The sequence below is a fragment of the Abramis brama genome (genome assembly GCF_963993115.1).
Source record: "Abramis brama genome assembly, chromosome: 9".
Taxonomy (NCBI): Eukaryota; Metazoa; Chordata; class Actinopteri; order Cypriniformes; family Leuciscidae; genus Abramis; species Abramis brama.
Window position 1 is genome coordinate 3306844 of NC_139971.1, and position 26890 is coordinate 3333733.

Sequence of the window (26890 nt, forward strand, 5' to 3'; positions counted from 1 at the left end):
GCAATATCAGAGGCTGCAGTTTCAGAACCGCAGTCCTAGCTTTTTTTTTTATGTAGGCCTACTAGCAGTTACACTATTTTATAGCTCTTAGGCCTACTTTGCAATTCTGTATTTGCATTATTCTTTTTCAGGAATGATTTACTGCTTTAATTATTTAAATTAAATTTCCTATTCTCTTAACCAACCCCCAACCATAAAGGCTGTCTTGAAATATTTAAACTCATTTGTTTCAATATATGAGCCCCTAATTCTGGTTTTGAATTCAGTTTTCTTGGAAAGAGCTTATTTTTCAGTGCGGATCAAAGCTATTTTCTGTGTTTGTACGAGACTTACTTTTGATTAGTGTGCAGCTTGGCGCTGAATAACAAATACCAGTTTACAAGTAGCATCATAATGAACTGTTTTTGCAAAGTACAGTAACTAGATACAACTGACACCAAAAGCCTAAAGTTTAAAGTTACGTTAAAAATAAGGTGGAAAGATAATGAAAATTGATTAATTTCCCTGAGTCTAGTCTTTTGCACCTATTTGTTTCAGGTTTGCATCAGGTTTACTCTGTTGAAGTCGAATTGGCTAGGAATTGACCGTTCGCAAAGCCCCGCCCCCTTTAGTTACTGTTGCTATGTCCGACAAGCCACGCCTCTTTCACGCCACACCATGTTCTCTCGCAGTGAAACACACATCGCAGAGCAGAGGACACTGACAACACTGAGACAGGACAGACCAGGGTACTTTTGATATGAAACAAAGTCTCAACTTTCAAATTTGGTCATTTTTTAAACAATAAATACCGTTTTGTGGCTCTTTAATGTGTCTGACAGATCGCTGTGGCGCCTCAGTTAAAGCTGCTCGTGAACCGATCATCTCTTCCTTCTAGTTAATTTACAGCATCAAATAAACATGAACATAGGAAGGAATGTTGTTTTAAATGCGGAAAGACATCACACACTGTTTTTCAAGTTCAAATCCTCCAATGTTAATCTACTAACTCTCCTGACTGCTTTGTCGGACAAAAATGGCGGATTCGGCGGATGGCGGATTATGATAGGTCAGAAAGCCTGTCAATCAAACTCCCTGCGAAGGGTCAATTGGCTCTGAAACTCCAGCCTTGTAGAATTAATACTATTAACAAAATAACTTATTATAATGTGTAATATTTGCTTTTGTCGTCCGGCGTTACTCTCCAAACGGCTCTGTGTCACATCAGACTGTGTTTATATAACCATGGCAGCAACAACGACGGTGATTCAAGACGATGACAGATTTTTGACATTGTCTGAGGCCTGAATGCAGAGCAGCTTTTTCTCATTTTGTTCCAGGTCTGCACATGTGCTGCTCAACAAAAGTCAGACTTGGACATCTCGACTGCAATTAAACTGCTACAGTTTATGAATCTGAGGGCAGTCCAGTCCAAATAAAGCACAAAATGGACTGCGTGATACATGGCTCTACCAATGTGATATTCGGAGTATAACTCAGTCCATGACAGGGGGACAGATCCAGTGTGTCTGTTTATTTGCATTTTGGACACGATGTGCACGGCAGCGTAATTGCTGAGGATCCTCTCAGAGGTGGTCCGGCACGATCTGAGATCAACAGGCTGGTTTTAGTGGTTTGCTGATATTTGCTAAACCTCTGCTGTTTACCACAGTAAATAGGCCGTTTCTGTGCAGTGGGTCTCAAAGTACAGGCCTGCGTGTCGGTTTCACAATAACATTAGCACGACCCCAGTCTGCTGATAGCGTGAGAACTTCAGATATAGTGTGTGTGTGTGTGTGTGTGAGCGATATGGATATGTGTTGTTGTGAGTGTGTTTGTGTGTGGGATGGTGAGCTGGGTTGGACCAGAACAGGAACTGTTACGACTTAGCACGTTTGGTTTTCTCATTCTGGCAATGAACAGCATGTCATTTATCTTATTGTACCATAACCATGGCCAAAAAACAGAAGGGAACTCACTGATTTCTGAATCTTGACCTTGTGAGACTTTAGGCCTTCCAGTGCAAATCTGCCAGGCTGTCTGAATCAAAAGATTATCAATCTGTGGTGGTTTGCTGACTTCAGCTATCCAGGTCATGGACTGGAGAAAGAACCACATGGTTTGATAAACTTACACTGAAAACAAAACCAACAAAAAAAAACTAAGTAACATCTACACTCAGATTTTAAGTACATTTCACACATAGAATTAAGTCAAATCCATTGTACTTAACTAAAGCTAAGTACACTTGTGTTCTTCTTTGATTTTGCTTTTTTCCACTCCACAGTTTTTACACTAATTTATCTTAATTTGGGAAACATTTTGTTTGTTACTGCATCAACATTAGCATAGCTACGTTCATTGAATTAAGCAACAAACACCATAGTCATCATATAACTATCCTACAACCAAACCACAAACTCTACTCTTCAGTACAATGGTAACCACAAAAATGTTAACAACAGAAACTCCAACATACCCATCATTAAACACTAACAGGTTTTTGCCTTACTCAAAAGCAAATCTTGATTCAAAATAACTTAATTTCATCATTTACGCTATTCAGTTCTATGCAAAGCCGTTTTAGTTAATGCAACAGACATGATTCAGGTACTCCCAACACAAACGTTTACTCATTTAAACATAATTTAACCATTTAAACACATTATCAGAGCAATGGATCAAAAGACTCACGGTTCGGATCATATCATGATTTTTGAGTCACGGATCAGATCAGCAAAAAGTTCAAGCATTAAAGAAAACTAAAAAAATAAGAACAAATATACTAATTACAAGCATAGATAAATACAATATAACAAAGTTATGAATACAGTAAGGTCTAACTGTGGTATTCAGGTACAGAAATGTAATGCATGTAAAATAACACTGTGTTCACTGTATAATTTAAATATAGATTAATCTTTGTTAAAGCTGTCTTTTGTTGTTTGATGAACATTAAAGACCCTGACAGCTGCAGGTTTATTAGGCTGCTGTCACTTTAAGACCAATATAATGATGCACATCCGACACACTTGCCGAGACGGGTATTTTGACAAAATTGTGTGTGTTCAAGCACAATAAGACGCGAAAGAGGATCAATTCAGTGTTTGTGCATCTAAAAGACAAAACACATGCAAATGATAAACTTTGCACTTAATCCGCGAAGCACATGCATGCCGAAGCGTGGGGCCTGATCCATGGATCAACTACGATCCGTTACACCCCTAGATCCAGTGTAAAATAGTCAATTGTCATAGTGTTAAAGGGACAGTTCACCCAAAAATGAAATTGCTATCATCATTTATTTTTATTCTTCTGTTGAACATTTTGAATGACCACTCTTTTCTCTATTATTAAACTGAATGGGGACCAGTGCCATCAAGCTCTAAAATGTCAACAAAATGCCATGAAAGTGGTCAAATTCAATAAAACACGTCACTTTAAGATGCATTGCAGCAGGTCTGGTCACAAAGCACATGAGATAATGACATGTGATGCCTTTGACCTCAGACCTGATGTGATGCATTTTAAGGTGACAAAATTATTTGAGCACCTGGAATATATTGTACGAGTCATATGGTCTACTGTTATGGTCTTATTTGGTGTTTTTTGTTTTTTTATTTACTTGACAGCCGGGTTCTGTTCAATTTTATTATATGATTTTTATATATGAATTACATTTGTGTTTGAACTGTCCATCATTTGCATTGGATTTGACACCAGTATTTATTTACCTTTTGCCTTTTTTAATCATTATGCAGAAGTGCAAGGTGATGTCACTTCCTTTCTGATAGAGCAAGGTAGTTCCACTTTATTATTTCGGGTATTTTGTTTTTATGCAGCTGTTAAATTTGATACACTGGCACCAGATCCCTCTCCTGTGACACAAAACACATCCACCTAGTAAAATTAAAACTCCATAATAACCTTTTATGACAGACACCGCTGACATGCTCCAATGTCAGCACAGTTAAACCATGTGATACTTATTGCTTTTTATTTTGAACCAACGCCACATCACAACCTGGGGAGGCTCTTTATAAAGTTCATTTGATGCATGGCTGGCCCATTATAGTACTTGAGTTGCACTGAATGCCTTTTTACAGCTGTGAATTAAGAAGTATCCAGAGAACGCTCCTCGGACCCATTCAGATTCAGGCCCAGTCTTGAACTCAGTTCTTGCCGTTATAAAAGTGACCTACTGTGGCGAAAGACTCAGTGAGTGTAAGTGTACACCTGCAACGTGATATATCGACAGAAGTTAAATATGCATGTAATGTTGCTATTCAACTGGATCAATTACTATTTTTGCTCATAATTTGGGTTAGGGATTATTTTCTGAACACTATTAAACTCATCCCACACTTAAGTCAGTGAGCATCATCTCAAAATCAGCGTGATGTCAGCAACTTTTGCATTGGTAAAATTTAAATCGCATTTAAAAATCTGTTTTATTCCTTGTTTGACAGTGAATACACAGTTATTATCCCATGACAATTAAATGCCAGAAGAATTGTTATATTGAGCTTGACTCTCATTACTATCATTAAACAGTGAAGTTTGATTTGACAAAGTTTGAAACCATGGGAGGTCTATGTTTGTTTGTTGGGTTGTTTTGAGTGGTTTGCATGCAGGTTTCGACCCAATCTACAATCGTAAAGAAATCAAGTGGGAGAAGAGAAGATGCTTTCCACATATGTCTTCCTCTGACAATGCAATTTTTGCTGACTTTGCATATATTCACTGTCATGTTTTGCTACCAATTTTTTTTATATATATATTATTCTATGCTATACTTTTAAATGATTCTTTGAAGCCACAGCCACATTTTTGTGAATAATTAAATAATCCAGCCGAGCTACAGTATGTGCAAACTAGAATGGGGTGTGAAAATAAGTTAGAAAGTATATTGATGTTGGCCGCCAGGAGTGGGAATAGCTGCGGAAGGAAGTGAAGGATATTACTGTACTTGCAGAATAAATCTGAATACTGTTTCTATTACGTTTTAATAGGAAGAACAATGTTAAATCAAAACATTGCTACAGATGACACATTTTCCTGTTGAGTAAAAACTATGCATTTTGTCAAATCACTTACCTTGTTAATTTTGTGATTAGTTTATTCCTGTTTGGTTGTCATGGTTAACATTGGAGAAGTATGGAGAAATACATTTGTTAACTCTTTCCCTGCCAGTTTTTTAAAAAAGAAAAGAAAAAAAGTTTCCAGCCACCGCCAGCATTTTTGATAATTTTCACAAATATTTCATGGCCCCTGAAATATATTTTGATGATCGCGTTATTTCACATATTTTCACCTTACTAAAATAATTGCCTAAGTAATTTTTTGACAATTTTTTTTTTGCATAAGTCATCTCCTCATGATGCTGGCCACCTCTGGTAAAATCGCCCACATCCTCAGATCATGCAATCATGCAGTTGAACAGATCATGCAATTCTACCCCTGTAGTATAATGGCCTATGTCAAGAGTGTGACTTAGGACATATTTATTAGTCAAAAGACAATGAGACTTAGGCAATTTTACAAACTTTTCAAGATGGCAGCAGCTGCATCAAGAAGAACGATACGAGATTATTCAATTATTGGTTCCGTTTTTTGCGTTTTCTGAGAAACCTGAAAAAATGACTTGGGCAATTATTTTAGGAAGGTGATGATATGCTTAAATATATGTTATCGCTTGTTTCTGCTTCTTCTTCGCATGTGTTTTGATCAGGAGATTCAGTAGTCTTTCAGAAGATGCGTAATAGCGCCCCCTACTGTATAACAGTGAAAACACAGATACGGAAAATTCCGTGTTTGGCGGGGAAAGAGTTAACATTCCCATGCATCTCAATGGCAGTCGTTCATTTTGTTCTGGGTGCCAACACGTTGGATCCAATCACCTGAGCTCACCGTAAATACCATATTCGTACTGAAAATGTTCGGTACGGGTCATTCGTTTTGGTACGCATGTGAACTTCTCTGTGTCCGGAATGTAAATTTGATGTTGCAAACACATCTGAAAAATAACAAAGGGTACAGAGTGAGCTCCTCCTCCTGGATATATTAGATATACATGGCTTACATGGCTTGCCCTAAAGTCAGATACATGTTGTTTAATGCGTTTAAGCGAGTTTATCCCATAGTTCTCCTCAGTGAACAACTTACATCTTACGTTCGTATACTTACCTGTAAATGTTACAAATTCACATATTTCCATGTCGCATAAGAATTATCCTGACACCAAACGAGAATACGTTTTACTTCGCAGACTTGAACAAGTGCAGGCGCGTTAAATAGATGGAGAACAATGGCAGTCCGTCTAAAACTGTAAGCTCTTCAAATCTCAAACAGCATCAAAAGACTGCAGTGTATGTTACCGCCAGTACCAAAAAACCCCAAAACATACCAAACTGTGACTTAAAAACCGAGGTAAAGTAGCAAACCACAATTTTTGTGCACCGTTACACCCCTTGTATCTGCAAGCTATGGGATAAACTCGCTCACAAAGCAATTCACTTAATGTTCCTAATCACTGAGATTTTAAATAGTTGGTCTCCAAAGGCAAAATAAGGAAGAAATATTTGGCGGTGAAAGGAGCTCTGAAATGAGATGTTAGGAGGAATTTGCTAGTGTCAGATTCTATAAACAGAGAAGCTGATTTGGTTTCGCGTGGGCTTCACAGATCAGCACCTCTCTTTGGGAAGAATAATGAAGCCTACTGGGTGTTGTGAGGATGTATATCATCCCTGTTGTGCTTTTTCTACTTGCTTCTTAGTCAATGGTCTGTTTCACACAGGAAAGGTAGGCTTAATGGTGATTATGAGAATGGACTCATAAACCCCTGTCCCAGTTGACGTCCCCCTCAGGACTGGGTGTGTGTGTTTGTGTATGTTCCAGTGTATATGCATGTGGGATAATGTTGTCTTTCACACTGCAGGAAGGGTTTTGAGCTGTGGGAGGAAAAGGCATTTAAACTAAACACTTACACACATTTCCATGTCCCTTTGCTGGATGAGCATCTTAGGACGGCACATTATCACTTCTTTAAAATCCCACTTGGATTTGGCAGCGACTCTTGGGATGACGATGGGAATGTCGACTATAACAGCTCACTGGATCAGGCGTTCAAGGTTTCTTAAACTAAAGTGCTTCTTCAAAAGGCTTAAATATATGTGTGATTTAATGTGTCATGATATTACACCTTACAGGCCTGAGAGTCATTTGATATCCAAAAGTCAAAATTGTGGTCTGCCTTCTGGTAAATCTGCGTATACGTGAGTTTAGCAGTGTGAATACAAGGTAAATAAAGTTTATATTCTTTGTCATATTTCAGATATGATGCCAAACCATCTTCTTCCTTTGAAAGCGATGCGGTCACAGACGTTAGAAAGGTCTTAATGTGTTTTACGATTCAGAGCAGTCGACAACGGATGGAGGGACTGGGGAAATAAACAGGCGCAATGAGAGGAAAACAGATCAGAGGCGGGAAAGCAGCTGAAGAATTGCGAGATGGAGGGCTAATCTGTCGGGAAGCAGGAGTTGGGCTGGACGAATTCACAGATGTTTTAAAGTGCTAATCTAATCTCTCTGCCAGGCCTCTTCTTCTTAACTCCTTCCTCCTTCTGTCTTTCTCGTGGCTTTTCTGGAAAGGATGGAATACACTTTAATGCTTCTCAGGAGCATCATGTACTGAGCAAGGTAATCGCTCGCAGTCATTCATCTGCCTGTTAGCGGCCATGTTTTCGAGGAGGGGGACATGTGCAAATGCAATGAGGACTTTTTCTCTTGGAAAGGATGGAAAATAGGAAAAAAAGCTTGTAGAAAACCTAGAGCTGACTAAAAACAAGCGGAGAACAGAGAGGAGGTGAGGGGGGAAAAGGGAAGGATGAGGTTTTTTAGATAATGTCACCCCTGGTGACCATCCATCATATTCGATGAACTCTCTATTTCTTTTCTCAAGTAGTCATTTTATTCATTGAACAGCTCTCATTTACTCACTCACTGTTTTGCTTTCTTTCACGACCGTAATTCCATAGTTATGGATGTGATAAAATACCAAGAGGATCACGCTGGGTACCTGCTTTAAAAAAATAAAACCTCCCTCATATATCCAAAATTATACTCTACTTTACTGGAAAAACTGACTCTAGTCTTGCCCTGGCCTACTGCTCTTCCTCTTCCCGTTTTCACCCCCTCTCTTTCACCGGCAGGGAATGAGGAGTCTTTGTAATACAGTAGCCACACTGAAATATTGTGACAGCTTCCCCCAGACACATACGAATTGCATGTTCAGGGAACAATTCTTACTGAACAAAGAGTTTTAGTGAAATCAAACACTGCTTGTTGTTTACCCTTAACCTGAGACCACCCAGTCAGAAGGGCCTGGGATATTATGCACATGGGTTACGTCCAATTTTAAAATTGCTTGTAGAAAGAAATCATGAAGATTTTCTGCTGATTTTCTGACTGCGAGTTTCGTTCCACACCTGTCCACTCCCACGGAGAGGGAGCAATCCCGCATTTATTTCTTTTTCTCCCATAAACCAAACAAATTGTCAAGTGTATACAAAGCTGTTTATTTGTTTCAATATAATGTCAGAAAGATCAGTGACATATATAGTGATCTTTATTGTAGGTTACTATTCTTTTTCTTAAAGAACCATAAATTAAATCTCAAATTATATGGGTGGCTGCATTGCGTGTTTAAATTAAATGCTCAAAGTCGTCATTATCATCAAAGAAGAGGGAGAGGTGGTGCTTTGAATATTTTCATGAAAAATGTGGGGCCTTGAAGTCAAAAAGGTTGAGAGGTTCGTCTGCCGCAATGATATAATGTCTTTGAATTATCTTCATTTGGGGGTTATCTCAGAACATATAGAAATGTGGTTAATTGCACATAATTCAATTAATTAATCAACATGAAATGTAATTAATTTGCTTGTCAGCCTTAGTTATGGAATGGCTTCGTTGCAGGCATTTCGGCTGGATAATTTAGTTAAAGTTGTCACCACAGCATGGGCTCATTAGTCACTTTTTATTTGGCATGTCATCAAAACTGGCTTAAAATAGACATACTATTATGCTGTTGACAGTGCTATAATGAGAAGACCTGGTGTGCTGCTTGGAGGACTCTCTGTTTCTGTTTACCAGTCTGATGTACTGGGCACTGTTGCTATTGACCCTCGCTCCGGTCTAGTCCTTGTAGCACTTCGTATGTGAAAGCCATAAAACACGTTCTATGATGATTCCATCCTGGCAACCAGCCTCCCACCTTTCCTGCCGTCTGCTCCTCTGTGGGCTTCATCTGAGGAGTAAACAGCTGAACAGCTGTCTTAACTTCTCTTCCTTCCGGGTTTTTTTTCTTCATTTCCAACTCTCTCTCTTTCTCCCTCTTCCCTTTCTTCATTCCTTGTTTGTCTTGTCTCCTCATGTTGGCCAATACACTCACAGTCATGCTGTTTTTCGGTATTCCTGCAGCTATATTAAAGCGTCCATGCATATTATCATGTCTATACTATTTTATTTCGTCCCTGAAGTCCACTTAAAATGAAAGTCAATGTTTCATTCAGTTTAACTATATTATGTAATTTTAACTTGCTTTGTTGTGCTATTAAGGCGAGACACTACAGGTGAATAGGGTAAAATTTTAAAATAATAGATATCAAACTTCCTCAGTTGATTACTTACACAAGTATATAAAAAAATTTATCACAAGTTTTAGAAATTTGTATGTTTAATTATGCAAATTAGGCATTATCTCATTAAATATGCACGATTTTGCATGTATTTTCGGTAGATAGATCTGAACATATGATAAAGCCAGGTGCAAAATTCTTTTTTCATTTTGTTTACACACAAGATGAAAAAAAAAATTCTGAGGGATTTCAGGATATATGCTTTCATTACCTAGTAAATAAAAATATACTGTCCATAGCCTTAAAAAAATCACTGTTGCGTGAACGTATGATTGGATCACGTCCAAGTTGTTGGCCTTGAGAGTGGATCCTGAATACTGAATAGCTAATATATGTGGCCAATCACAAGATGACAAGGTTGTGACATCATACCTATGCTGATGTCTGAATAAGTCATTTTTGTAGCATAGTTTCCATAAATAGTCTTGGGGAACTGTGGAGGAAGCTCTAGTATGTCTGAATTAACCTCATTTTACAAAAGGGCACATAAAGTTTTGTTTTCCACACTTTGATCCCTTTAAGGCTTACTGTTTGCTAAAAAGCAGGTGAGTAGGTACATTGTGAACCACGGTCCAATTGGGAGCACATTGAGTGACTGCAATTCATCTTGGTTGTATTTTTATTGCCTTCTCCACAGAGAGTTCCTGCGAGGCTACAGGAGCATCTGGGGCTTGCAGACAGGCACAACAACTGAGTCAACAAAGGCTGAGCCCAGGGTACCTGTAAAAGTTCTACCTGAGCCAACCTCTTACTCTAATATTTTGGTGATATATCTCCCATAGCATCCACTTAAAGCAGGGCACTGGCCGAGCTACACATAGTCTGGCAGACCTTAGAGAGAGAGAGGGGCAAGAGGGAGGAGGAGCAATGAATGTGAATTCCAGCCGAGTGGGGATAGCATCCGCATCACAAGACACCTGTAAAAACATCATTTTTCATCTGGGGCTGTGGGGGAAGGAGCAGCCTAAAAATGGGAGAGAAAAAGAGGGAAGACTTTCGGTTGGTCCGTATGTATGTGTGTGATTACCACCAAGTCCTTGTCCAGGTTCTTGCTTCAGGTTTCCACAGTCCACAAAGCCATACTGGTCCGCCAAGGAAGCAAAAATAGAGACCTAACCTGCTTGATTGGTTCTGGGCTAGCTGGTTTTCCAGCTTAACAAGCTGGTTGAGACTTCTTGTCCAAGGAATCCTAACAAGCTTGTTCAGATGCCTCGACCAGTGTCCCGAACACATTTGCGATCATTCTCCTGGACGTCCACCTTCCTGCAGACTTTAGTTCCACCTGGAAGTTCCTAGTAATACCGAAGCCCTTGATTACCTTGTTAAGGTGTGTTTCATTAGGATTGTAGCCAAACTCAATGGGGCATTGGTCCTTGAGGAGCAGGATTGGACCTCAGCTTTTGCTGGTCTTTTTAGCAGCATCATTTAAGGCAGTGTTTCCCAACCCTGCTCCTGCAGGCTCACCAACAGTACACATTTTCAAACTTTTCCTAATCATACAGACTTGATTCAACTCATCAGCTCATTCGAAACTTCAAGACCAGACATGGATGGGTCCGATAAGGGAGACATCCAGAATGTGCACTGTTGGTACGCCTCCAGGAAACAGGGTTGGGAAGCACCTTATTTAAAGTACAGCACACCACCTATGCCCACCTCCATTCTTTCTAACCTAGTGCTAGACTTCTGGAAGCTGCTCAAAGCCTCAAGAATGACTCTCTCAGTTGATATGACAGATTCTCACCTTTCTGGTAGGAATATCCTATGATCATACAAGTTAGGTTCAATTGATCATATTTGTGGCATAATATCATTACAACTGAAAATAGTTTAAACTAATCCCTTAATTTCTTCCTTTAATGTTTGCATTACCAAACACCAAGTCACCTACATTTATATAGCGCTTTTAACAATATCATTGTTTCAAAGCAGCTTTACAGTGATAATAGAAAATTAAAGTAACAGAGATTGTTTTGGCTTTACAGCAGCTCTAGAATAAAGTTATTGTCCAGCTAAAGTTAGTTTTGATTGATTTACTTCTGTTGCAAAGATTATTAGTTTTTAACTTAGGGGCCGCTAACACGACACCGTTCTAACAGAAAACCCTTAATTCACTCCGGCCAACAACAGTGCCTGGTGGATCAGGAACGTAAACCTTGAAATAGGTTCCAAGGTGCAACCGTTGAAAAATTGTAAAAAACGTTATCATCTCCGCGTAAATTTAAAAAAATGTGAATCTGAAGACGCTGACGGCATGCGTATTACGTGTTTAGTCTATAGATACAGCGGGGGAAATAAGTATTGAACACGTCATCATTTTTCTCAGTAAATATATTTCCAAAGGTGCTATTGACATGAATTTTTCACCAGATGTTGGTAACAACCCAAGTAAGCCATACATACAAAGAAACAAACAAAAATAAGTTCAGAAATTAAGTTATGTGTAATAATGTGAAATGACACAGGGAAAAAGTATTGAACACATGAAGAAAGGGAGGCGCAAAAAGGCATGGAAAGCCAAGACAACTGCTGAAAACTTACAGTAATTAAAAAGCAATCCAGCCTCCTGTCAGTGGAAATTAATAACAGCTGGTTCAGTCCCAAATGATGGCCTACAAAAAGGTCTCATTGCCAAGGTGTCACACAAGACACATCTCATGATGGGTAAAAGCAAAGAGCTGTCTCAAGACCTTCGCAACCTAATTGTTGCAAAACATAATGATGGCATTGGTTATAGGCGCCATTCTAAGCTTCTGAATGGTCCAGTTAGGACTTTTGGGGCCATAATACGGAAGTGGGAAGACAATAATTTCACCATAAATTTGCCTCGACCAGTGCTCCTCGCAAGATTTCTGATAGAGGAGTGAAAAGAATAATCAGAAGAGTTGTCCAAGAGCCAAGGATCACTTGTGGAGAGCTTCAAAAAGACCTGCAGATAGCAGGTACTGTTGTCTCAAAGAAAACAGTAAGTAATGCACTCCACCGCCATGGCCTGTATGCACGCTCACCACACAAGACTCCATTACTGAAAAAAAAGCATATTGAAGCTCATTTAAAGTTTGCTGCACAACATTTGGAAAAGCCAGTGAAATACTGGGAGAATATAGTGTGGTCACATGAGAGCAAAATTTAACTGTTTGGATGCCATAATACACACCATATTTGGAGGAGAAATGGCAGTGCACATTACCCTAAAAACACCATACAACTTGGTGTTGGCTCTTGGACAACTCTTCTGATTATTCTTTTCACTCCTCTATCAGAAATCTTGCGAGGAGCACTGGTTACTTACAAATTACTAGTCTGGTCTTAATAATGTATAATGTCTGTAGGTGAAAACACATAAGAAAAACCTCAATGTTCCCCCCAATTCTTTTCATGATTAAGAATTATTTATGAAGTCAGTATGAACCAGATGTCAGAAAGAGTAACATTACATAGTGTGCTTTTTTACATAGACCTTTGGTGTCATTTGAAATGCGGTAGTTAACTAAATTGAATTGCCAAATGACAGTGCTATGAATCCTGTCTGCTAAAATGGTTGGCAATAAATGTAGTCTGACCTATACTTGGAAAGTAAAGAGGATGGCCTTTGATGAAATAAATGGGAACGTCGCCTCTGCAAAAGGTTGAAAATGAGCACCTCACACCTATTAATTCTGTTCATAACCTTTAAATGCATATCCAGGCCAATTATGGTTTTGACACGTTGCAGACTACTTGGAACAATGTTCCTCCTGATGAGAATTAAGTGTAAGGGTGGTACTAAACGGAGGAAAAGATGTATGGGTTGTTCTTTAACCTCAAACAGAATGTCTAGGGACCGTTTCACACATCTTCAAGTCTTTAAATTAGAAAAACAATGTACCCCTCACACCTAGTGGGAAAACTCGCCCAGACCATGCAGAATAGTTTTTGCTTGCTTGGTGAAAAAAAAGAAAGAAAGAAAAAAATCACAAGAAATGAGGACCAATAAGAAATAAGCTCTGCAGTCTTATGTCTAAAATTTCCTGGGAAAACATTCTCACTTTTGGTTAGTATATTCTTGAGGAAAAAATATTTTTGTTGAGTAGCTGTTGGTGTAAAATTGTAATAGTTTTAAGGAGGCTTTCAGTAGTTCTTCAGCTAGCATTAGCATCGCTGTTCTTTGTGTATTTTAAGTACCAATACCACGATGATCGTCCGAGTTTTAGAGAGCGATCTACACAATAGTTAATTCACTTACCTGTCCAACAAAAACTGAACCAACTTGGGCATCACTACTCTGTATTTTCTCCGTCATTGTATTTGTCCATTTGTGTGTGCTCTGCCGATATTTCTGCTAGTTTTTTTCTGCTTCTTTCACCATACAGATAAAGATTCTCTAGTTGTCTCTGCTGGCAAAGCACGATAATAAGTTTGTTCTATTGTCAAATCTCTTTGGCATTTTGAAAAATATGGTGGGTCACTTCATTTCAGCTTGTTGAAATACATTGAGGGGGGTGAACTGCGCATACATACATACATAATTAAAACGCTTATTATAGAAAACTGTTTTGAGCACAGTCTTCATCTCATGAGAGTTAACATTCAGGTGACTGTTCACAAAAACAATTTATTTCTGAAAGGTGTTGTATGTTTTTTTTTTTTTTTTAAACTGTACTAAAGCATAAAAATACCATAATATGTTAGCAGATATTTAGGATAATTGCTAAGCTCACACACATTTCTCAGAAAAACAATGCTACAGCCAGTTATTCTACTTTGAAATGCGCGTTCCGCGTCAGAATGTCTGTTTTTGGTCTGTGTGATCCCGCCCACTGCCAATTTTCCCAATACTATTTCGGTTGCCAGTTGGCGAATGGAAGCCAGCAAACAAACTGGGATCGCAGATTATACCCGACTAAAAAGCCTCGCCATCCATCTAAAAAGCTCTATGACCAGAGGCATACTGAAACACAGACAAATCAATGCATCAGGCTCATCGCCTTCCATTGTCAATTGCGCTTGTTCCTGTTCTGTGTCCTCACCCGCGTGAGCGTAGAGACGCAGTACTCAGTTCAACCACTAGCTGTCAATATTACATACTGCACCTTTAATGTGTTTTTATCACCAAACTACTGAATGCAACTTTAAACTTAAATACTGAACATGGTATCACTTCAAATTTTTTTGTTCTTTTCAGACAGCATTACATTGATAGAAACCAAATCGGTGTGTTGCTTACCAACATTATGTCTAGAAGGGTGGAGATTTTAAGCACTACTGTTTGAATACTCACAGTTTCATTCTGTCTTGGCTTATGCCGGGGCCTCACTGGTTTATTTGTCCGCCTGTGGGTCTCTGAGTAATCTGCAGCTGTTGTTTACAGTAAACATGAAAAGAAAGATCACATAATCACAGAGGACTAATTTTTAAGGTGACTAATTAGCCAATTATAAATTTTGGGTGTTGACAGCTGTGTTCATCAAAGATTTTTAGGGTGGCTGAGATGAAAATTGCCTCTAGTTAGCAAGTGTAAACTGCACATAAATAGATGAACGGCACAGAAATGGCTTTTATGTGCTTTCTTGTGGGTGCTCTATTGGTGTCAATGGGCTTTGTTGATTTATGGCTGTGAGAATGTGCTATTATATACACGTATGATGTCAAGTTCATAGGTCAACCCGACCCTCATACCTGGCAAGATAAGCCCTGTTTGTGATGGCAAACAGATATGGGGATGAGAGAGAAGACATCACAAGTCAAAGGCCATTTTCCTGCTAGTATGTGGTTTTATGTTACTTGAAAATGTTTCATGTAGGCCTAGTTCTTCACAGACTCTTTATGGTGTGGAACATGTGACATCTATTAAAGAACAATATATAAGGTTGATTTGGACAGCTCCAGCTGTGTTTTTCTAATTCTGGATAGCTGGATGTTGTGACCATACATGCTGTGGTAGAAATGTGTCAACATATAGATTGTTACATTTCTAGAACAATAATTATACCATGATATATACATGATATGTACTGTTACAGTGATATAAACTCATTCAAACCGTAAAGTAAGATTTTGGTCATATTGTATTACTGAATGAATATACATCACTCTGTCTGACACACACACACACACACACACACACACACACTATAGAAATGGATGAAACACTAATGAGCTGTCTTTTCTGTAATTTTCAGTCTTTATCTTTTCAGCCTAGCCTGGTGTCCAAAGGTTTATGGAACTGAGAATACTGAAGTTCTTCTCATTTACTATGAGATTAATGAACCACAGCCGAACATAGAGACCACTGCAGATTGGGTCCAAGATCCTCTGAAGGATGAAAAACAGATGTTAAGGAAAAATAATCTATAATGAGACCTGATAAACTGACATTTTACAGTGTGAGAGGACTCGCCCTATCACTTCAGAGCCCTTCCACCAGATCGCTTTCTACAAGACCCCTGCTAAAAAAGCATCTTAGTGTGGTTTTACTGGTCTTACCTGATATAAGCTAGCCTGGGAAAACCCAGATGAACTTCTGGCAAATTTAGATTTGCTCTGCAAGTCAGTCTGGCCAAGAGCCCATTCAAGCCCATTTCCAATCTTTCTAAATCTTGGCACCAATCACAAACGTTGAGGCGGGCTTTACACAATGACGATCGCTCTGATTGGTTTTAGGTCTATCCAATTGCGCATAGAGGCATTTGAGCGATGTCCGTTGGTGACGCCCCTTTGGAAATGGGATGTGAATGAAGCTTCCCCAGACCCACTCTCAGTTACAACTGAGAAGGGTCTGGTGTCAACCAGGATAGGTATAAGCTGGTCTCCCTGCCTGACCAGATGACAAGTGCCCAAAATCAGGCTGGTTTAAGACTTATTTATTAATTATTAATTTATTTATTTGGGTATAGTATACACAATAATGTTAAGTAAAGTTTTTTATTGGAATGTTAACCACTGCATTTCATGAAAATGTATTCCTCCAAATTTTGGTTTTAGGAAAGCAATTCTGAAGAGGAGAAAAGTCAAAGACTGAGACCATTTTCTTAAAGAAAATTTGATTAGAACTGCCGGATTAGTTTGCTGTTTATTATTACACATTTCACAATGGCTCCAGACAATGTCAGACATTCTCAAGGCTTTTGTTTAAACTGCACATAAAGCATCATACTAAAATATAATCAGCTATTCATGACAGAACATCGGAATAAGCTTGGACGATTTTTTTGTTGTTGTTGTTGAACTTAATGTCTTTAAATACTGACAGTTTGGTCAACACTTGTGTGATAACTACATGATGACCGAAGACACAAAGTTATGTATAATACCATTTAGCAAGCTTGTACACCTATGGCACATAACATAACATTTGGCACCATATCTTGGAATGTTTAGGCAATTTTCTTTGTTTCACAAGGCTTCTATTGTAAGGGAAGAGCCCTCATTGTTTAGTCAATGCCAATATAAAGCTGCCATGATTCAGTGCTGTGGTTTTACAAATAATAGATGAGTAACACCAGTTTTAACTGGCTTTAAAATGGATCTATAAGGCGTTCTGGTACTTATATATCTGCGGTATTTATCAAGATTAAATATTCCATATTTTTTTGCTATTTAAATAGATATATTGACGCATTCTTAAATTAGATTTACTTACTACCACAGTATTTGTATAGCAAACTTTTCTTTGGACTGCAACATACATAAAAAGAACAGGTCACCATAAATAATATCACTAACACATTCAGACAATAACATCATAATTTCTTGGTGTCAGGATTTTTTAAATAGCTCATAAGGAGAAGTGCCCCGTACTCAGTTATAGTCTCTGTCGCAGTGCATACTTTGAAGTTTCATTTGCTACCAGAGATGAAGAGTTCAATATTCTTATTGTCTTCCCTCAGGTTTAAGTCTGTCCAGCACCAAACGCTCAATGAGAGTCCTTGGTCACTTCTTGGTCCCTTTCAGTTGTCAATGATGTGATGTTCATGAGGGAAGGACTCACAAAACAGGAGCAGGATGGACACACCTACAAGACAGAAAGCTGGAGTGGACTACATTAGACGGAGACATCACGTTTGGACTGAGTGCTTATAGTTCACACAAATACAATGCTTCATTGGACACAAGAAGTCAAAGCTGGGTTCCAGAGGATTATGAGAAGGTGCTCATGTTTTTATTATGACCGTTTTACCTCGCTTTCTTTGTCTCTTTCGGTTTCTTTCTGACTCACTTCCTGATTTTAGTCCCTTTTTAGTTCTATTTTCCAGTCCAATCTTCTCATTTATTCCATGAGTATCTTGCTATCGACAGCCGCAGCCCTCCACCACCATGTCTTGATAGTTTTTCAACACCACACGTTCCTCCTGGTCCAAGTAGAGGAGGGCGATAGGGCTAAGGGCCGTCGGCACACAGCAAGCCCGCGGCACGGCCCCGTTTACAGAGTTGACCAGCGTCTGAACCATGGCGTGGCTAGATGAATTCATATGGTCAGCCAGTGGGAAGCGGCACTCTCCAAGGCAAAAGAAAGCATCGTAACCGGATGGGGCTACGATCCATTTATTCCAGCCTACATCTTTGAAGTCCACGTACAGCGGGTGCCGACGGCAGCGAGAGCGGGAGAGTCGTTTGAGCTTGGCGGCCCTCCCACCATTTCGTTTCACTCTCCTGTCGTTCCGTCCCACCCGCCAGCCTTCGTCAGAGCCCTGACCCCTATCGCCCTTAAACCTGCCCCTGCCCTTGCCTCGCCTGCCAGCAGGGGTCCGATTTCTGAGGGGCACAAAGGGCTCGCTGCGCCCATCATGGCTGTAAGTCACCAGTAAGGGCCTCTGCCTCGCCCAACTGGGCTCATCTTGCCCTGTGTACCTGCGCACCCTCAGGTGTCTCTCTTTAGGAAGACTGCTGTTATTATCAGCAATAACATCCAGAATAAAAGACAGGCTCCCTGACTTCTTGGGTAGATTGTGAAACACTTCTCCATCCAGGGGAAAGGTTTCCCAAAGTTCTGCACCTTTTCTATCTCTAGTCAGCCGGCGTGAATGGAGCAGTGTGGGTTTTGATGCTGGGTCACCGTTGGAAAGATAAAGGCTGGCCACGTGAGAACCTCCACTAAACCCTTCATGAAGGAAACGCAGCTCTGCCGACACCACACTCTCTTCTGACGGAATGGAGGACAGATTGAAGCCAATGTGAATGCTGTCCACTGGTGTTTTCTGCTCTTCTGGAAGACTCAGCACTGTAGAATCTACACAAAAAAAAAAAGAGAAAAAAAAAGTTCTTAAGCTGTAAAATACTTTCCATCGTGATCAAACACTTGATCTCTACGTAATGGCATAATTGTCCAACTAAATAATAATTGCACATCATTTGCTACGGGCACTTATGAAAATGAGCCATGTTCTTCTTAACTTGTTCCAAGGTGTCTACGCTAATGCCAAGACATGAGTGAAAAATATCAGAACATTGAATCCACAGGTAGCTTTTTCAGTGGGCATGCTGGCACCTAAGGCAGGTTAATTGACTTACACGTCTCTGTGCTGTGTTTGCGGTAAAGTTAGCTTTTTATCACTGCCAAGGGAATTGGTGTTCTCTATGATCTAGTACAATAGCTGCTCATACCTGTGTGGTGAAAGCACCGGACTGTGTTGGCTCCTTGCACATGCTGGGAGGGGTAGTTAAACTCTGGGTCTTCAATGAGATGGTACTGTTGAGTGTGGAATCGATAGAGGTCGAGAAGATATTGGGGCACCCGTGCCTCCTCACTGGGGTTGGGGTGTGACTGAAGGCCCAGACGGGTCAGCAGGAGGTTCTGAATGGTGTGGGCCAAACTAGGCTCTAGAGGGCTGGCCAGGTTTCCATGAGTCTGACTGGGATCCTCCTGGTGTCCTGATGAGGCTTGAGGTAGCAGCAGGATCATCAGAACCAGAAGGCTAGCAGGGAACATGTTGGACCTATGAAGAGAGCAGTAAAAAGAGGAGCCATTTTGAGACTGATGAAGATATTTTGAAGATTATGTTTGTTTTTCTTTTCTGTTTTGGACCCCATTGACTTTCATTAAACAGGGAAAAATGTCAGGTTTGGAACGAAACAATGAAAATTTTTATTTTTGGGTGAACTATCCATAAAACCTGGCTTGAAAATAATAGTGGTCAGAAATGTAGTGATATAATAAACCCATTTACCATGGTAATTGACCATTTTAGCTTTAGCCCTTAAGTCTTTGATTTCCCTTATATGGCAGGTGATTTATTGCTAGTACTTTGGTTTGTAGCATGGTAAGGAACTTTCACTCTGTGTTTTTGTTGTTGATTTACTGGTATTTGTTATTTTGGAAATGGTAATCGCAGAAACAGTGCCATAAGGAACCACAGTAAAGTAGTTTTACAGAGATCATGGCCTGTGGTGTTTGATTTAGAGGTCTACAATAGGCCTGTTAGACCAATTCATTAGGCCTGTGTCTCTCAAGTTAACTTACCTGACAAATGAGAATAACCTTGGACATCCAGCATTGGTGCACTGTGTTCTTGAAAAGCACATGCCTAACTTACAGTACATTCAAATTTATAATGCGTTATGCTAGGCTGTGTTTATGCTACATTATGCTAAATTACATTACTTAATTTATAAACAGATAAAACAGGTGTGGTCATTTTAGGATGGTTGTGACTCGTGAGGCATATATTCAATCTAGAGTGATTATAACGTTCAACTTATGATGAAAGCAGATTTAAATTTTGCAGTTTGATTATGTGTCTTTGTTGACGCTGTGCCGGTGACACAAAGAGAGAGACTGGTTGTCATTTGTGTGTCTAAAACAGCTGCTTGAAAATAATCATTAGGTTAAAAGTTTACAGATTGTGTCTGCACACTGATGTTTATGGTAGTGACCAACTTAAAGTAAATCACCTTTCAAAAGTAATTTGAAACTGGGAGGTTTAGTGCTGTGATGGTTTATTGTGTTGCGGGGAGGGTGGGGGGTTCTTCATACATTTATCCCAGTCTATACATATTTGCAAATAATTTTGTGAGCTTTTGAAGAATAAAATAAAATAAAGCAACAAACTGACTTTTATTCATCAAGATATTCTCTGATATCTTGTGCAATGCAGAACTCAAAGAGGAAGCAGTCAGAAATTTTACAACTTCCATTTGGAAAGTTTAATATAACTTGCAAAGCCTGAATTCGGCTCAGCTCTCAAAAACACTCAGATCTCCTTCCTTTCAGTAGATCTAATTGTTACAAGCTGTCATCCATTAGTGGCGAAATCTTCTCAAAGTGAACTATTCTTTCCATCGGTCTCAACTCTAAACCTACTTAAGCCTTCAAAGGGTCCTTTACAAACATGGTGGAGTTTGTAGGAGGTGTCAGAGGGCTAATACGAGAGCTCTGACAGAAAAACTCTCAAATGGTTCAATTAGCCATCAACAGCTTTGACTTGAATCTAATTACATTGGAAGTCAATGGGACATCCATTGTACGCCTGGCCTGTAGTCCTTCTTTATCACTGTAAACACACATTTTGTCTGTTCTTACAAACCGAGGGATGAGTGTAAATGATTTCTGTGGTTTTAAAAGTATCTGTGGCATGTAAGGTTTGTCTCGTGTTTATCCCAGAAGACTCTTCGACAAGGTGCTGGGTGGTCTCACCGGGCCAGAAACGCTTACATCTGAGTCAAACTAAGTGTTCTTTTGATGTAGAATCTGCTCAAGTCAGGACTTGCTGAGCAGCGACTCCTTTGGGAGTCTAGGATAACCCTCAACTACAGGTGTTAAAACGCACCGGAGAAGCGGATGTATACCGTCCTCTCGCTGTCCTCTGTCCCCTCCCTCTCGCTCACACTCATTCACCAAACTCCAGCCAAATCCTCAGAGGACACACAGGATAAGACAGTCCCCCACGCCCACAGCATCCGGCAGTAAAGTAGATTAAGTGGCTTTTACCCATCCACTCGATTGTTCCGCCCAGTGGGACCTCACAGAGGTGTAGCTTCCAGACGGAGCAGCTCTCCTGAATGCCGCCTCCCCACTAAAACTTCATTAGACTCCTTTGCGTCTGGCTTCCCCGCAGTCCCTCCCCCCCATTGCTGTGTGTTCATGCTACATGTGTGTCATGGTTTCTGTTGTGATTGGATTCAACACGTAATAACTTCCTCTACAGGGAGAGCGGTAATCAGATGGAGGGGGCGGAAAGAGGCGTTTATTAGACCCCAGAACAGACGGCAAGGGGTGACCCCGGCAGAGAAAAGGTCGGCCAGACTCGTGCCATTACCAGAGCGATGTGACCTGCTGACCTCAGAAGTGGAGGGCAGGGTGTCCTTGCATCCACTTATCTCCTTCAGCTTTCTTTCCACATTTTTTCCCCTATTTTTATTCTTCTTATCAGTTCTCTTCCTGTAAAGCATGACTTCCAGAATTGATATATTGTTACATAGTTCTAGGAAAGGCCAGTTCTCTCTCTCTCTCATGTTTCCCCCCTTTGGATTTACCCAGAAGTCAGCAGTGAAGGGCCATAGGGGTCATGGTGCCTCTGCTTGTTGCTGATTTATCCTCCACCGCTGTCTTCATGTTTCACATTTCACTCCGTACCCCGATCCCTCCGCTCTCCTTTCCTGTTGTTCTTCCTTTCGTTCATTCCCTAGACTGCTTCTCCCCGGCTCGCTCCCCCCACATTTTGTCATTCTGTCCAAGAAGGAACACTCTTAAACATGCTCTACTTTTTTGGATGCAAAGGGTACCCATATTTATTTGCCCCCCGAGTTTGAGCGCCTAAGGCACGAGAGAAGTCACAAATGGCTGAGCTGTGCCTCTGTTTTGCTGAATTAAAGAGATGAAATCATTAGAATAATATTGCAGGTAGACCGCAGGGCGGTTTTATTGGGGTAAATTAGCACAGACCTGTAATTTATCCCAGCTGGACCGATTAAGAGATAATGACAGCGGCCCAGACCTCAGATTGTGCCCCATAACATTCACTGGAACAGTCCTCTGTGACAACACACACACACATGCATACACACATCCCACTGTTACAGACACACTCCAGAACTCACTGATACTGCTATAGAAACATACACAAACACACATTCTGTGCAGCTTGCCAAAGGTTCAGCTAAGAACAGACTAAAGTGGTCTCCAAGGATGAGTAGAGTAGACCAGACAAGACGAGACATTTCCTCCCAGAATCCTCCCCTAACCCCCACATAGCATTCTGTTATCAATTTGACCGTTTTGGCGGTCCTGAAACCCTCAGACAGTTTTGGATTATTATCTGGCAAACGCTGAATGATCTATTTTAGGTAATGCAACATTGTAACATCCTAAAAAACATACTTTTTAAAGCTCTGAAATGACTAATCAAAACTTCCCTTTTTGCTGCTAGATTGTGTCTTTTTGATTTATCCAGTTAGCAAATGACTTGCCTGTTTGTTTGCTATACATTTTTATCTCCCAAGCCAAGAGAATATATTCAACTCTCTGCCCGTCCTGGACAGCATCTACTCTCCAGTCTCTTCTTCTGAATGCTCCAGCAAGGAAATCTTAGCAGCTTTTGCATGCTTTTTGCTTTTCATGGAAACACTGATCTGCCTGTTTCACATGTTCTGAGGAAGCATCTCTGCTATGAATCTGTCAGTGGGTTTGGAGAGCAATGCATGTGAATTTTTAGCACAGAGCAGACAGTTTGATGAGGAACGTGAAATGAGTGGTTGGTTGACGTTTTGAATCAGATTTGAGTCACACATTGCAGAACATCGTCTTGTCCAGTATCTAAACATCCTTAAAACAAGATAAATTGACACGAGAAGAATAATTGTATATAAGATAAGACTTGTTCACAGTAAATAAGCAGTAAGTAATATTTGTATGATTTGAGCTCAAAACGGGAAAAAATAATATGCTACGCGTAAGAATATAAACTTAAAGGAACAGTTCACCCAAAAATGAAACTTCTGTCATCATTTACTCACACTCAAGTTGTTCCAAACCTGTATGAATTTCTTTCTTCTGTTGAACACAAAAGAAGATATTTTGAAGAATATGGGTAACCAAACAGTTGATGGACCCCATCGACTTCCATAGTATTTTTTTCTTCTTCTATTTACTATTGAAGTCAATGGGGCCCATCAACTGTTTGGTTACCCATATTCTTCAAAACATCTTCTTTTGTGTTCAACAGAAGAAATAAATTCATACAGGTTTAAAGCAACTTGAGGGTGACAGAATTTTCATTTTTGGGTGAACAATCCCTTTCATATTCAAGATATACATTTTTAAATGTTCTTACATAATTTTGCTGCTGAAAGTCAATTTATCTTGTATAAACCATGTTTAAACTGGAAAACAAGACAAGCACTTCATAGAGTCATAGTTTTACCCAGGATATAACAGATGTTGCAAGCATCAAGGTGTTCTGCGGTGGAGGGTAGTACTCACGTCCAGGTGAAGTGGGAGGTGTGCAGAGTCCATGGTTTGTCCTTGAGCTCCAGCGTTACAGACCCTCTCCTCTCATTCGCTCCTGAGGACGGAGTGGACGCCGTCTGCCTCTGCTGGATTAACTTATGTGTCTCTGGAATAACGTGAGCCTCTCCAGCTTGTCCTCAGGCACTCATCCTGTTGAGAGTGTTGGAGAAGTGCACTCTTTAAAAACATCCACTGGTTTTCTTGTGGCTGACTGGATGCCGTTCTTATACCAGGACTAGGATGCAAAATAGCAGCTGAGGGGAAAGAGAGAATGAAATGGAAGAGAGAGGAAGATTGGAAGTTTGTGCCGGCTAGTTTTCCTCTGTCCCTCTGGCTTTGTAGCTGACTTTCTCCCTTCCTCTCTGAATCTGTCTGTACTTCTCTTTTGTGCTCTCCTCCCCTTTTTCCTCTCTCGCTCTCGCTCTTGCTCTCTCTCTCTCTCTCTCTTTTACCAGCTGGTAAACTCAGTTAAACTCTAATTGACTTTCCTGTCCATTTGGATCCTCCCTGATAGTGATGTCACCGATGCCCCCTCCCTCCACCCACCTCTCCAAACGTGCAACACACACACACACACACACACACAAAGATAAGGTCAGGGCTGCTTCGGATACACAGTACAGGTCAGATTTCCATTTGCAACTTTACATTTGGGTCTAAATGTTTCTTTTGCAGGAAACAGGAAAAAACATGAAAGATAAAGTCGAGCACACAATGGGCGGCACAGCCAGTTGATCTGACATTATCTGAGTGAGTGTTTACTCTGGAGTGAGTCACGAAGGTGAAAGAGAACTAATGATGATACAAGATTAATTCACTGTCATTGGTGCTAATGAACAGCCAGAGGGTGCCAGGAAAACACATCTATCACCAGGAATGGAGAGAGAGAGAGACGATAATAAGTGCAAAAGGAACTTAAAAAGAAAGAGAGACGGGAGAGGGAGCAAGGTGCGCTCGTCCTTCCGGTGGGGTGGACTGCATTGGTATGCATCTGGCAGGGCAATGAGAAAATGTCTGTAACCTCACAAGCATCGTCTGACAGATTGGATTGCATCTGTTGAATCAGTTGAAACACCCCCTTCTCAACACACACACACACACACACACACTCATACAGAGAAGCCAGTTCGCCCATGCAAGGACACTGCTTTCCAGAATCTTCTGTGGCACACAGTAGGACTTTTTTGCATTGGACGTCAAGTGCAAATCAGTATGCCAGAGTAAAAATCAGACACTGAAATTCATTAACATGTATGTGGAGCTTGACACTGATTTGAATTTTACATATGACATTTGTTTGTGGTGAGAGTTTTCTGAACTTAAAAAAATCTCTAATCTGAATATTTTCAAGTTATTTCACCTCTAATGAAATTAGCCACTTTTCTTTGGTTAAATGTCATGTCTAAAGTCATAATAATAATACAAAAATTTTTACAAACATAAAACTGAAACTACAGTCTGAATTGGAAATCTGACAGATTCGTTGATGCTCTCTGCATCCAGTCTTCACTGCAGGTAAAACCACACTTGATGATGAAGTCAGGGTCATATTTAATTGTATATTGTGTAGTTATAGTTATCTGGATAATGGCATGTCATGCAACCTGTCTAACCTGTCCTAATCTAACTCCAGACTTTTCTTTTGCCCTTTCAAAACAGACATGCCACCCATTTTTGGTCAACAAGTTTGTTGTTGGAAAGACAACCGTTGGGTGAGTGAGGGAGTTTGTCTAGAAATAAAAAGGAAGGAAAGCGAGTGAGTGAGCGAGACTACTGTTGGATGATAAAAATGAGGATCTTCCTGTAGACTTGCGCTCTCGGTTGATGTTCACAGTCTCTGTTTGAAACAGAGAGAGATGTCATCGGCCTCACATTTCCTCCTCGGAGTTGGGAGAGTCTTCTGCATTCCGGCACGGGTGGGGCATCCTGAATTAATTCATTTATTTATTGGCCGTGGTGTTCCTTTACAAATCTGTGAGAATTTATTCACAAACTATTCTTCTCTGTTGTGGCGTGCTGTTTCTGGCTTGTGGCCGGCACGAAGAAATTACATATAACCGAATGCAACCCTCAAATGTCGCTGGAAATATTTCTTCATAATCTCTTGGGAATCTTTGTTGTTTGACTGTCACCATCTGCTCGCTCAATAAAAGAAAATGTAATTTTCAGTTTTAGCATATACTGGCACGCTTTTCCCATTCCATTGAATTACTTATCATAGCCATTTAGGGAAACCAGAGGAGATTTATTGTTAAACTAATCGAAAATTTGAATTTGTCCAAATATGGTTATCAATATGAGCAATCGTTCAATACGAACCGCTCTGTTATTGGGTTGACAACACTTTTAGGCTGGTCTATCTCAGCGGTCAAACAGCGCTCGTCAATTTTTCCATTTTGAATCAAAAATAGCCTTTATCATTTACTGTCAAGATTCATGTCATGTATTTTGAAATTGAACCAACAACAAAGCAACGAGACAAAAAAACACACACAAATTAAGCCCCTTTCGGCATATTAGACAGTACAATTAAGACTGAATGTGTGCACATTTTAAACTAAAAATATTTGGAAATAATTCAAATGCATTAGTTCCTTCGCTATTTTTCAGATTCATTCTATATAGGTTTTAGTAGTATTTGCAGGCCTTAATCTGAATACTGGACCATTTGAAAACAGACAAAACTGCAATTGCAATTAAATGAGCTGGTGCATGCTGGGACTTTGATGGGAGTTAATCTGAGTTATATACAGGTGATTAACTTTCTCCAATAATTCTCTCTCTCTACTTTTCT

The 26890-nt window shown here is 40.0% G+C and overlaps 1 protein-coding gene across 1 annotated transcript; it reads right to left on the bottom strand.

The window, feature by feature from the left end:
- Positions 1–16706: 16706 nt before the first annotated feature.
- bmp16 (bone morphogenetic protein 16) lies at positions 16707–24540 on the bottom strand. Its single transcript, XM_084124019.1, has 3 exons — positions 24070–24540; positions 19257–19588; positions 16707–18882 (listed from the first exon to the last, which is right to left on the bottom strand). Exons 2-3 carry the CDS (start codon positions 19579–19581, stop codon positions 17942–17944), a joined length of 1266 nt encoding a protein of 421 aa, XP_083980145.1. The 5' UTR covers positions 19582–19588; positions 24070–24540; the 3' UTR covers positions 16707–17941.
- Between the last annotated feature and the right edge of the window lie 2350 nt (positions 24541–26890).